The sequence below is a fragment of the Rhineura floridana genome, chromosome 5, assembly GCF_030035675.1.
Source record: "Rhineura floridana isolate rRhiFlo1 chromosome 5, rRhiFlo1.hap2, whole genome shotgun sequence".
NCBI lineage: Eukaryota > Metazoa > Chordata > Lepidosauria > Squamata > Rhineuridae > Rhineura > Rhineura floridana.
In genome coordinates, this window is record NC_084484.1 from 89,774,779 (window position 1) to 89,788,193 (window position 13,415).

At 40.8% G+C, this 13,415-nt stretch overlaps 1 protein-coding gene across 1 annotated transcript in view; it reads left to right on the plus strand.

The window, feature by feature from the left end:
* TSPAN7 (tetraspanin 7) overlaps positions 1–13,415 on the plus strand; it is a 131,471-nt gene that overhangs the window by 110,958 nt on the left and 7,098 nt on the right. Inside the window, exons 4-6 of the mRNA XM_061627424.1 lie at positions 1,048–1,143; positions 3,289–3,444; positions 9,025–9,108. Coding sequence (XP_061483408.1) covers positions 1,048–1,143; positions 3,289–3,444; positions 9,025–9,108 — 336 coding nt within the window. The remainder of the gene's footprint in view (positions 1–1,047; positions 1,144–3,288; positions 3,445–9,024; positions 9,109–13,415) is intronic.

Consider the following 13,415-nt stretch of genomic DNA (forward strand, 5'->3'; position numbering starts at 1 on the left):
TTTTGCTCTCTGAAGTGTCTCTGCTTTTTGAGCCTGGGAGCTGTGAATACTCTGTTCTGTAATTGGCATTTCCCTTTTCCTCCCTTTTCTCCCTCTCCTCCTAATATTCCACTGTCACCTGGAAGCAAAAGGTAGATATGAAAGGGCATTCCTCTTCCTTTCAAATATGTTATTAGTTTAGGAAAGTAGAAGCTTGAATTTAGGTTTGATTATACACGCGATGTGCTTTTAAAAAAATCACACCAAAATTCTTCACCACAAATAAATGTAGTGTAGATGGAAGCTGATTTTTTTTTAAATCAAATTCAGCAAATTTCCTCATATTTCCTTCTTTTCAAAAATGTATTCTACTTCTGCTCATCAAGAGGTAAGGAACTATGCAGGACACTGAAAATATTATCCCCCTTTGCTAGCTTCTCACAATTTCACTAGACTTTGCTCGAACATTTTCAAACTTATCTTTGGAACCATAAAGGGGATGGAAGCTTGCTTTAAAAACAAACCTGATCCTCTCAGGAAGACCTTGGTGCTAGTTTGTCTTCTGCGTTATGCTAACTTGATATTGCGGGATGCATCCTTGGTGATAATGATGGTTCAGGATCGACTTGAAGGCAGTTCATTTCAATTTTCAAGCAGCTGAGCTAATTCAGGGAAATGAAGTAGGAAACTGCTGTCAGGAAGGATTTCTGAATAGCCAGTCTTTTTCTTCTATTGCCATATTTTGCTTCTGTTTTTCCCCGATGCCTCTGACTTCTTCACACTTCCCTCTGCGTAATGAATGGAAGATTTAACTTACAGCCCTCAGTAGTAAATGCCAACATAAAGGACTGCTGAGTCCTAAGATAACTTCTGTCATTGCTGAATGTGCACTTCAGGAGGAATGGCAGGAGTAACACTTTCTTCTTTTGTGCCTATGTCTAAAAACATTAATTTCTTTTTTATCATTTCCCTGATCACTCATTCAGCCTGAGAACTTAAGCACTGGCAAATCTGTTCTGCATGTGGGTCCAAAAAAGCTTACCATATTATCTAAAATTTCCCTTTTAGATCAAGGACACTTTCCTTAGGACATACACTGAAGCCATCCAGAATTACAACGGAAATGACGAGAAGAGCATTGCAGTGGATGATGTACAAAAGAGTGTAAGTTCAGAGTTGCTGTGCCATAAGGCTAAAGCCAATACTCCTCTCCATTTGCAACAAAAGAATTGTCAGTTGCTCAAAATGTCTACGGATTGAACATAATGTGTTGGTTGGGATGCCTCCTAAGTAGTTGTTTTTTGTAGTTCTAATTCCATTCGCTTCCTCCTACCTTACACTGACAAATCTCAGACATATAGGATGTGGTTTTCTCTACAGTAACCTTTACTGGAAGCTGTTGCAAATGTTTGACTGGGATAATCAGCTGTCAGTAGAACCTGGGTGCTTTAAATACCCATTTATAAATTTGTGTTATATTAATTACCAGTTATTCCCAGTGTTACTGTTAAAAACTAACCATTTGACAATTTTGCTAGCGTGGCCAGGGCACATATCTCACCCATAATGTCATGGCTTACTCGAGAAGCATTTACCAAAGCACATACTGAATGTTTGAGCTTTGCTGGGCTTACTCTGTTCAACAACCCAGAAGTCAGAGACTGTTTTTTTTAAAATGTGCACAGCTCTTTGGAGAAGGGCTGTAGCTCAGTGGTAAAGCACTTGCTTTGCCAACTGAAGGCCCCAGGTTCAGCCTCTGGCATCTCCCGGTATGGCTGGAAAGACCCCTCTTTGAAGCCCTCTTTGAAAGAGCCACAGCCAGTCAGTATAGGCTAGGCATGGGGAACCCATGGCTCTCCAAATGTTGTTGGAGTTCAAGTCTGCCAGCCTCAGGCAGTATGGTCAATGGTCAGGGATGATGCGACTTGTAATCCAATGACATATGGAAGGCCCTGGTTCCTCATCCCCAGGAGGGCTGGTGCAGTGAGGTGATACTGTGCTGCTGCCCTCCCATCATCACTGCTGCCATCTGGAGAAGGTGGGGATGAGGTAGGGGCTGTGTGGATGCACTAGAGGAGCCAGTCCAGTGCCCCTGCTGGTCCCAGCCTTGCCACTGCCCCGTTCCACCCTGCCTTTGTAAGTGGCACTGACACCACTCTGGGGAAGATGGTGGAGCAGCAGCACCCCACCAAGCCAGCCGCTTGCACCCATCTCTGGTGTAGATGATACTCAGCTTGACATGCCAATGTTCTGACTCGGTATAAGGCAATGCCATATGTTCCTTTGGCCCTCTCTGTTTGATTCCAAGTGGTAGGTTTCCCCCTTCCCCTGTTATTTTTCCTGTAACTGAGGAATTTATGTGGATCCAGAGTGACCTAGACGTAGGTTTCTTGGATAGGTTTGTTGTTCGTTGTCTTATCCTAAGGCACAGCGGCTACTCTATGGCATAGTGCAGCCACAGGATATCACACTACTGAGAGCTGGATGCTTCATACTATCTCTGCAGATGCTCTGTGAACTTCAGCCTCTATGGAGCCACAATTCATAGGCCCGCAGTCAAAAAGTTGCATTATCGCTTTCGCATAAGACTGCAGAGTGTGGCTGCAGAAAATTGTCCCAAAGCCACTTTTAATAAAGTCTTTTGATAAAGGCTTCAATCCAGATGCAGGAGGCTTAAAATCTTCCCCTCCCTCAGTTCTCTTCCCATCTGTATTGAATTGAGATTGTAAGACCTTCAGGGCAAGGACCCGTCTTTTTATTTGCTACTCTATAAAGTGTAAAGCAGATGGGGCAGGGGGGTCATCAATCATTTTGACAGGAGGTGGTCTCCTTATACTACTCAGATTGATAGTGTAGTAATAATAATGATGATGATGGTGGTGGTGGTGATGTTTCAAAAATGAAGGAGGTGGTTCTTTCTCACTTTTGGAGGTGGTTAGTGATTTTTTGAAAAAGGGGCCCATAAGGTGGAGCCAAACCTCAGAGCTCCTGACAACAGCATTTCTGTAGCTTACCTGGATGCAGTAAGGGAGTGGTGAGGTTGGGGCTGTGCAGGCACACCAGCAGAGCCAATCCAGTGCTTCTGCCAGTGTATGTGTACAATCCCAACCTCACCGCCACCCTGCCCAGACCAGGTAAGGTGGAGGAACACTGGTGTCAGGAGCGTGGCTCTGCAGATCTCCTTCCACATTAACCGCTACTGATTTTGTGTGTGCATGTGTGTGATTTAGTTAGTATATTTTGAGGTAAGGATGTGAAATATTTACTACTTTCTATTGTCCTTCTATGATCCCTTCTGATTATTTTTAGCTGAGCTGCTGTGGCGTCCAGAACTACACCAACTGGAGTACTAGTCATTATTTTTATGAACATGGCATCCCCCCAAGCTGTTGCATGAACGTCACTGACTGTAATCCCGCAGACCTGAGCAACATGACCATTGCTGCTACTAAAATAAACCAGAAGGTATGGGGTACTTTGGTTATCTGTATATTTTTCATGTGGTTTCTCTGTAACAAAATGAGAAATGTACTGAGAAGAAGATGCCTGGGGTATTAGCTGAAACCTTACCCTTTCATCCTACTGCTTGGCAACATTCTAGAGCTGATGTTTCTCAAATACCAACAGAAAAGAGATGTTTCTCAAATTCCTAGTGATTTCTAAGCTAACTTCCCATATCCTTAATTCTTATTCTGACAGAAAACTTCCTCCATAGAGACAGGGGTGACAAGGCAGAAGAATGAAGCACGTAGGTTCAGATAACCCTTATACTATGTCAGTCATTGTGTCTGTCCTCACCTGTGCTTTTTTCACCATTTTGCAACTCGTCTTCTGAAAGGCATGTCATGTATTGGATGCTAACAGGGATGATTGACATAAGGACCATGCTTCATTAGATATGTTTACTGTACCTGTTATAAATCTATTGGAGTGATATCGCTGCAGGCAGAACACAGCAAAATGTGACCCTGAAACGAAAGGGATTGCAAAAGTCATAGCATCTTAGTGAGTATAAGGGAGAGCAAACTAGATGAATAAACATGTAGAAAATATGGGTTTTTGTAACTCATGGTTCATGTGACCTACAAATAAATAAATATCTCTTTAGTACAGGAAAAGAACTTCTTTTCTGTCATTTGTTCTTGCTAAGATTTGCAGGAGAGGCAACACATTTTCTCAGAAAGAGTAGAATCCTGAGGTCTGGCTAACCCTCATATATCGGAAAAAAAGAGGGGATGTCCCCAGAATGTCAAGGAGGGAAGTTCCAAACTGTGTAGATTTATTTATTTATTTTCTTTAAAAGAGAAAAAAATTCCTCTTGTAATACCCAACGCGTTTCAGCCTTATAACTAGGCTTTCATCAGGGGATTTATGTTGTTGAAAAGCTTTATTCAATAGAGTACTTCTCACTTTTACTATGGAAATCAATGTCTTTATGACTATTTCAAATCAATGAAAACCCTTGTTTAAATCTTTCTTTCATTGAACTACCATATGACCAGAAGGATAATTTTCTTAACCTTTTTTTCAAATAAATATCTCTTTAGTACAGGAAAAGAACTTCTTTTCTGTCATTTGTTCTTGCTAAGATTTGCAGGAGAGGCAACACATTTTCTCAGAAAGAGTAGAATCCTGAGGTCTGGCTAACCCTCATATAACAGCATTCGTGTTGATTTACTGTATCCAATACTGTTGTCATTTTATTCATTCCTTCTGGTATAACATTTACATAATAAATTATTGGTACAGTATGGAAAAATATATAAAACATTTTTTTTTTGCTTAAAGGTGACCTTTCTTAGTAAGCATTTAATGCTACAAGTGAAAAACTTGTGATCATGAGTGATATTAACTACAATTCCACCTTTGAGATAAATCTCACTCTCACTCACTCTCTCGCACTCCTTGGATGTAAACTTAGGATGGCCAAATTCTTCAGTTTGGCTGGGGTGTGGGAGGTGGAGTCAGATTCTCTGCTGCTTAAATATGCAGGTTCCTTAATGATGATGATGATGTCATACAACCTGGGAGGATTTGGCTGTCCAAGCTGAAAAGCCTAGAAGACCTTTGCTTCCCATGCTGGCGGGTGCCCAGGAAATGGGAGAGTGCACCAGAGCAAAACAGCTAGCATCTTTCCCTTGTGCTCAGGGAATGGACTTGCAAATCTACAAGGCAGCAGATGTCCCTCCCTTTGGAAAATTGGGAACCACTCTTGGGGTGTCTCTGATGACACAGGGTCCTGAAATGATTTTCCATTCTGTAGCAGAAGGGGCAATAATCAAAGTGCCCTGGCCAGTCACATTTCCTGACCAAATTTATTCAGAGTGTGGCTCTTGCCAGCCATGCAAGGTGCTGCTTCTCATCTGGGGACTCCTCCCCTTCCAAGTAACAGGGATTGTCTGTCCAGTGAGCAGCAGCATCTTGAAAGCCCAGTGTGGAGTTTGGTGGGGTGGGGGAAAGAAAATGGTAGTTGGAGTAGTGGTGTAATCATCAATTAAAGATAATATTAGATCAGTACCCACTACTTTGTTACTTGTTTTCAGGTTTCCAGTATGAGCTAATCCAGGGCTCCTCCACTCTTTTTGTGCTGAAACCCTCTTTAAAATTTGGCAGGAAATGCTAGAGAGAGATGAGTCAGCACATCCAATACCAATCCCATGGTTAAGATGAACAGCAGGCCAACTGGCTGTCATTCATACTTGTGGCCTACACAAGCTATCAGTCATATAACAGACTGAGAGCTTTCTCATAGAAGGTTAGCTGTTGAATCTCTTTGTTCTCTCTTTTCCCTTACTCTTGTGAGGTTCCTCCATGCTTCATTATTCACACCTGGCTCACCAAACAAGGCCTCAGATTGTCTTTGCAAATAATTGATTTCCTATTCCAGCTCCTAAAGCTAGAGGAAAGGCACACACAAGCTCTGATCCAGTAGGGAGAGGCTGGCCTATGACAAGGATAAAAGTGAATTCAGTGCAGGTACGATAGTTCAAAGTGGTTTGTGGATTGCCCAAACAGATGTTTGGTGTCTGTCATCTCTAGTCATAGATTTAGACATACTTTTTACTGACAGAACAGTGCAAAGAAGTTTCCATACAATAATCCCCATCTTTAGTATGTGTTACAAATAAGTTCTGATGAGTTATTTTTCTCTAAAATATTAATAAGAGGATTGTTATATTAGTGTGAAAACAAGGTGTTCGTGTATTAATGAGAAAATGTTCTCAGGAGAGACATATTTTGTCAGGCAATTTGTTGATAGTTTTGCAATGGTCTTTGTGAGAATCTGCAGTGGGGGAAGAGTAATTAAAAAGAGTTATGGAATAGACTGCAAGTAATGCTGGATTATGATGAGTTTCAAAAATGTTCAAAGTTGGGAGTATTTGTATAACATAAAGGCTGGTTTTATTTTGTTTTCAACTTTCAGACCCCTTACACTGGGGTATTTTCCTGCTTCAGCTTCATAGGCCCATTGAAATTAGTAAGTCCCCAAGCGAGGGCATTTTGTGAAGAGATCAGGACTGATCTCGTAAATTTTTCTCTCTAGCACCCATAGGCTCAGACCCGGGGTGATATATTAGCATAGATGTGAGAGTCTTAACCAGTCCTTCATCCTGGGTCATTCACTGCCATTCACCAACCTATTGTTTAAAGAACAGAGAGGTAGACAAAACACAATACATGAGTATTCTGGCTAGGAAAATCTGAACTTCCTATTGCCATGCTTTCTTGGGATACAGGTCTCTATTCACATTTGCAAACTATTTTTCTGTGTTCCTAGAATAAGCCCTTCCAGAACGTGAATGAAAAGAGAGAATTTAGCTCAGATGTGCTATGGGAAGCATTTCCCACTAAGACCCAGGCTGTGTTCTGCTGGAAGACAAGCTGGTATCTGTCCATGAAAAGTGGTCCAGAAACTAGCATATTTACCAAATACAAAAGAGCACAGCACTTGGATCATTTAATCTAGGTAGCAGAGTGCTCTCATAAGGTACTTGAGGAGTAACAGAGGCAAGATAAGAGCTTTTCCAGAAATGGAGTTTTATTGAGGTAATATAACAAAATGGCAATCTAACAGCAAACAGTAAATACTATCCTGTCCTAAACATTTAGTGTGAGAAAAAGGTATATGAGGATCTTTAAGGAGCAATCTGAATTCCCAGCTGGGAGCACTGGGGCTGAATGGAGTAGAAAAGCCACTGCCACATTTGAAGCCCTGCCACTTGCACCTGCCAGAGAGGAAGGTGGCCATTTTTCACGGCGGGGGTGGGTGGGTTGCGTCCTGCATTTGGCTATCAATGGTAGCTGGACTGACTTAGGATCCAGTGGATCTATTTGGGGGGGGCATACTTTGGCTACTGTCCATGTGGGATACTGACAGCAGTAGCTTCTGCCCACCTGAGCTTTTGATAGATGCAGCAGGACGTTCTGTGTCAGTGGAGCCAAGCAGAGTTGGATGGAGGAAGAACTCCACCACATCTAAACTCCTTCTAGCTTGATGGATCTAGATTTTTGTATTGCTTTGTCCATGTCAGAGGGGAATTCAAAAGAAGGTAAGAAGAGATTTTTCTTAGCCATGGCAAGGTTTTACTGGTGGAGTCCACTAGAAGACGAAGTGCTCAGAGTTGGGAGTCCAGGGTAAGTCAGGCTGAGTTTATCCCATCAGGACTTTCTCGTGGAATCACCTGGAGTTCAAGGGTTCAGGGATCTAACATCAGGCATCCAGCCAGGAGTTCCAAAACTTAGGCAGAGTGTCTGCTAGCAAAACCCATAAAAGACACACACAGGAAACTCGGAAAAGGAGGCTCCCTTCATTGAGGTACTTACTGCCTTTGATGACAAAGAGTAGAGTGATCCTGGGATGTGATTTCCTGGGAAACAAAAGAAAGACAGTTGTCTTGTTCCTGCTTAACAAAAGAGGGCATATAGGCTTCATGTAAATACTTCATGTAAAGGACATTTGAAATCTGTGGGCTCTCCATTGCAAATTCATTCCAGTGTTGCTTTGATTAGATTAGGAGGAAGATTGAGCAATAACAATTTTAGAAGATCCCAAGCCGATGTATAGATGCTATGGATGCTCCCTTTCCCATTGCTTAATCTTTAACTAACTCACTTTCCCGGGCAAAATGTAACCACCTGATGCTAGGTGAAGATGATGGGACTTTTAGTCCAAAACATCTGGAAGGTACCAGATTGGAGAAAGCTGCTTTTAAAAAAAGATACATGATGGTAACCATACTCTAAAATGTAAAAGTTATCAGATTCACTCATCCCTCCTACAGTATTGAGATGCTCATTAGTTTACTTTGTGATGCTGAAATTAATGTCAAATTGTCGAATCTTTAGTTGAACATTAAATCTGAGGCAAGTGGACATCTCTTCAAAAAGTAATTGAAGTAACAAGAAGGATCTTTTTATCATATGTGGTGGTCATGTAAAAAGGCAAAATTATTCTGGGCACAGATAGGCAGGAAGATGCAAAAAATTTTAAAAATAAATATTCAGTCAAAACCAGAATTTTTTTTATTGGGCTTTATGGATAAACAAATAGAAAAGAAATATGGAAGAATAATATTATATATGATTACGGCAGCAAGATTATTATATGCACAAAAGTGGAAAATGGAATCAATACCAACAATGGAAGAATGGCTATTGAAATTAATGGACTTAGTAGAAATGGATAAATTGACGTGTTTACTTAGAGAAAAATCGACAGATACATTCCTTAAGGATTGGAAGCCTCTCTTAGACTTTTTGTCAAAAGATCAAAATAAAATGATGATACTGGGATTTGATGATTAATTAAGACAGCTTATGGAGAAAAGGGACTATGTATGTATATATATTAAGGGACAGGTTTGATGTATATTATATACTTATAGCTGATTTGTGACAAATCGGAAGTCAACCATTTTATTTTCATTTTTTGTTGTAATATTGTTATGTTTTTTCTTACTTTGTTTTGTTTGTTTTTGGAAAAATTTGAATAAAAATTATATAAAAAAAAAAAAAAAAAAAGTAATTGCCTGCTTTGTTTTTCAGGGCTGTTATGATCTGGTGACCAGTTTTATGGAGACAAATATGGGAATCATAGCTGGAGTGGCTTTTGGAATTGCATTCTCACAGGTATGCATTTTTAGTGCTTTGAAGGCAAGGTGTGTTTGCCTATTTCTTCAGCTTCTGGGAATAGGATAAGGGACATGCCTCTAACTCATCAGTTCTTAGGTCATCTGTTCATTGATTTTTCTTTTTTCAACTTAAATGGAGTTTCTCCTTGGGAATATCAGTTACCACCCAACTAATGACTGCCTTAAGGGGGAAAAAAGGACCCTTCTATTGGGTCAAATAAAGGTTAACCTAATAAAGCACTGGCTTAAATGGAGCATAAACAACTCACATGCCAAGCAGTTGATCCATGGTTTGCATAGGCCTTTCACAGCCCAGAGCTGTCTTTTGCTTAGAGGAAATATCACATTCAGAGAAGCATCATTTATAAAATGAAAGCATATGCCAAGTTAGTCATATTCAAGGGTACATGTTTAGGGCCATCAGCAGTTAAATTATTTCAATTTTCATTGAGGTCCAAATAAGTAATATTTGTAAAAGCGTATTTAATATCAATGCTGCATTTAAAGATTAGAGCAGTATGCTAATTATGCTGTTTTCCTTAAGAATTAGTGAGATGAGGCCTTTCTCCTTCTCCGTATTGAATTTCTCTAGCTGTAACTGGAGAGGGATTAATTTCAGCTTGTTGCTACAGTTAGGTCAGAAGAGCGTCTGCAAGTTCAAATTAAAATGTGAACAATTTAGAAGCACCCAGTCGTCGTTCTGCTTTAATCTGGAAGTGGAATAGCTCTTCTGCGTCTACACTTCTGGAATCCAGATAACATTCTGTAGCAAAGTGGGCAGTCTCCCTTTCCTCAGCTTCAAAGGTTGAAGGGGGGTGATTTTCACTGGGACCGTGTTGTGATGGGAAAGTGTTAAATGCTCCCTCCCCCTCTCACTGCACTCCCAATCATGATTGCCTGCCCCCACTGCAATGCGGGGGGGAAAATAAAAACAATGGATATAAAGGTAATGCAGCTTGGCAAGGGAAGGTTTCAAGTGTTGAAGTTGATTCCTAGAGAGGAAGGACCACAGAGAAAGAAAATAGCTAGAGCAATCCTTTAAGGATCTAACAGGCCAAAATCTCACAGCTGTGCACTGGGTCGTCTACACTTGGAGAAATTGTGATTTAAAAAATGGATTTTTTTGAGCTCTGAAAAGAAATGGAAGCTGAACAGGGACAACATGGGAGGAGATGTTTTGTTATGATGTCATGCAGATGCCCTGTAAAAAGTGAGTGAACAAAATGTGGGAATTCCACAGGAAATACCCAGTGTAGAAATGGCCTAATACTAATAACTGTGACATAAATTAGGGATGGGATCTGTTGGCTGGTGCCGATTCAAAAGCATTCTGTTGAACTAACAGGCTAGTATCAATTGGAGTTTGTTCTTTGTCTGCTAGCTGCTACTTTTTCCAATCAGTATTTTTCCCTCAGAAAAAATATTGATATTAATATCAATATTTTAAAAGGAAATATTGATAAATGACATTGTTCTTAATATTGATATTTTAGAGGCAGGTGTTGTCGTTTTTTAAGCAATCTTTTTGAACAGCCACAGAAAATCACTACATACAAATCTGATCCACAACAATAGAGAATAAGCAAATTAATAGACAATTCGGTACCAAATCCGAATTGGTCAGAATTCTAGCATATCCCTGAACATAATCCAAAGTATTGGAAGGTACTAAAGGTTGTTTAGTTCAATCCCCTGCCATAAAGGAAGGGTCATCCATACGCCAATCTCACTGTCTTCTTCTAAGTTAATTTCACAGTATCTCGAGTTATACAAATTCAATGCACTAACATTATTTTAAGCATTCTTTGTTTGTTTGTTTTAAAATAGCCGTTTAAGAACTTAAATAATACTTTATCTCTGTGTCACCTAGTAAGATTTATTCAGGGAAGGAAAAGAAAATACATCTTTACATAACACATGGTTTACTAATGGAATTTAGTATCACCAGGCAAATGTGATAATAGCCAATAATTTAAATGGCTTTTTTAAAGGATTAGGGAAATTCATCAAAATTAAATCTGTTGGTAGATTTTCCATGTTAGGTAAATGCAACCTCCATGTCCAGAGATTATATATAGCTCTCAGAACAGGGAACCTGGTATCCTCCAGATGTAGTTGGACTACAATCCCCACCATCCCTGATCATTGACTACACTGGCTGGGCCTGATGGGCATTGGAGACTGACAATGTCTAGAGGGCCACAGATTCCTCACCATTATCTTACTTACTGGGGACAAGCAATTTTGCAGAACTGTTGTTGTCATCCTCTGCTTGTGAGCTTCCCAGAAGCATCTCCAACTGACTGCTGTTGGAAATACATTGCTGGAGTAGATGGGACCTTTTGGTCTGATCCAACAGAGTCGTTCTTAAGTTCTTACCCTCCTCTTCGACAGTGCAGGAAAGAGAAGCAAAGATATGTTCTACTTCTGAAAGAGGATTGTTGTTGATTTTGGAGAATCCTGATTATGCATAACAGGCTACACGAGAAAACTAATGGCAAACCACCTCTGAATACTGCTTACCACAAAAACCCTGTTCATAGGATCGGCATAAGTTGGGATCGACTTGAAGGCAGTCTATTTCCATTTCCATATCCCACTCAAGGTAGTCAACATAGGACTCCCAGGTGCTCTGCTATCCAGGCACTTAAAAGACCCAGACCTGCTTAGCTTCAGCGATGTGGCCATATCATGTGCCCTCAGACAATGGGAGAGAGGGAGGGAGGCAGCTTGGCGCGAGGGGGGACGGGCAAGCTGGGCCCCATCCGGGCCTCTCTGGTGGCGTGGGTGGGGAATGCTGCAAGTTCTCCTCGCGGTTGCCAGTGAGGCCAGAGCGTGCCCAGCCCTGGGGCGGGAGGCAACTCCTGGAAACGGCCTCGGAGGAGAGACGGAGCCGCCACACTCCCCGGCAGCTTCAAGGCTTTCCCTCACACTCGTTCCCTCGGCTCTGGTGCCCAATTGCGAAAAGCTCCTCCAGGGCCCACTGGAATTGCTCCATCAGAGGCTGAATACATCAAGGACTCCCCCAAAGAACAAGGCACTAGTCCCTTCAGAACCAGCGTCCTCCCATCATTTTACCGCTGCAGTTCAGGAGCAGCAGAATGCCGTGAAAAAGATTGTTATCGCCAACATGGCTGCTGCGTACAAACAGGAACAGAGAAGCATGAAGAGGAAAACAAAAGGTCTCTTGTCTCTAAGTTACAAAATGGAGGACGGCGTTTTTGGGAGTCACGAAGATCAGGTCCTGAAAAACCTGAAGAAGAGCCAATTTGTGTCCTTTCAAATTGAGACTGTCCTACCTCCGGAGCAGAGCATATCTAGTATAAAAAACCTGGCTGAATGAGGTTCTCTCATCGTGACACATTTAAATGTTTTTTCTCTTCTTTTAATAATGTTATTTGTTATTTAATTTTGAGAATTGCATTATTTTATTGATGCATGTATTGCTATATTTGTGTTTTTGTAAGCCGCCTTGAGGACCTTTTGGGCATAAGGCGGGGTATAAATTTAATAAATAAATAAATAAATGTATAATTCATTGTATTTGTTGTATTTCTCAGCCATGATATTTCTGCCATATTACTGGCAAAGGTCTGTTCTCCCATAGCAATCTGCTCTCAAGCCAGCTTTGGGAAAGCACAATTTCCAGTAGCACATTACACAAACATATTTTTAAGTGGCACATCACTGAGACATTCCTTTGGCTTGTTCTGCACATGGGAAGAAATTGCTTACCGCTGGCTGTTCCCTCAATCCACACTTTACATAAGACAATAAAATGTTACTCTGTATACCAAAGAAAATAAAAGTATGTCCTTAGTAATCAATAGGACAAGAACACATCAAACAACATTGTGCCTTTAACATTCGAGGCAGTTAATCAGTCATAAAGAAACCACCTCTGGGTTTTTTTGCTTCTGCACAGTTGAATATTTTCTGCTTCTCTTTGCATAATTAGCTAGACTAGAGATTGTTGAGCTTGTGGGAAATAAGGCTTTCTGAAATTGGAAAGAAAGAAAGAATCCCTCTCCTCTGGCACAGATTGTTTAAGTACGCCGTTTATAAAAGCTGCCTTGGGCCTAAAAGTGTCTGCACAGTTCAAAAGCACACACTCTCTTGTTTAGAAGGAACATTGGTAAATCCTAAAGATAGGATGGGTTCGTAACCTGTGGTCCATGAACCAAGCACACACAAAAAAATCACTTCCCAGTGAAAGAAAATAAACTGTATTTATTTATTTATGTAGATCCATAGCTTTCATCAGTCTCAAAGGGGTCCTCAGTCCAAAAAAAGTTAAGAACCACT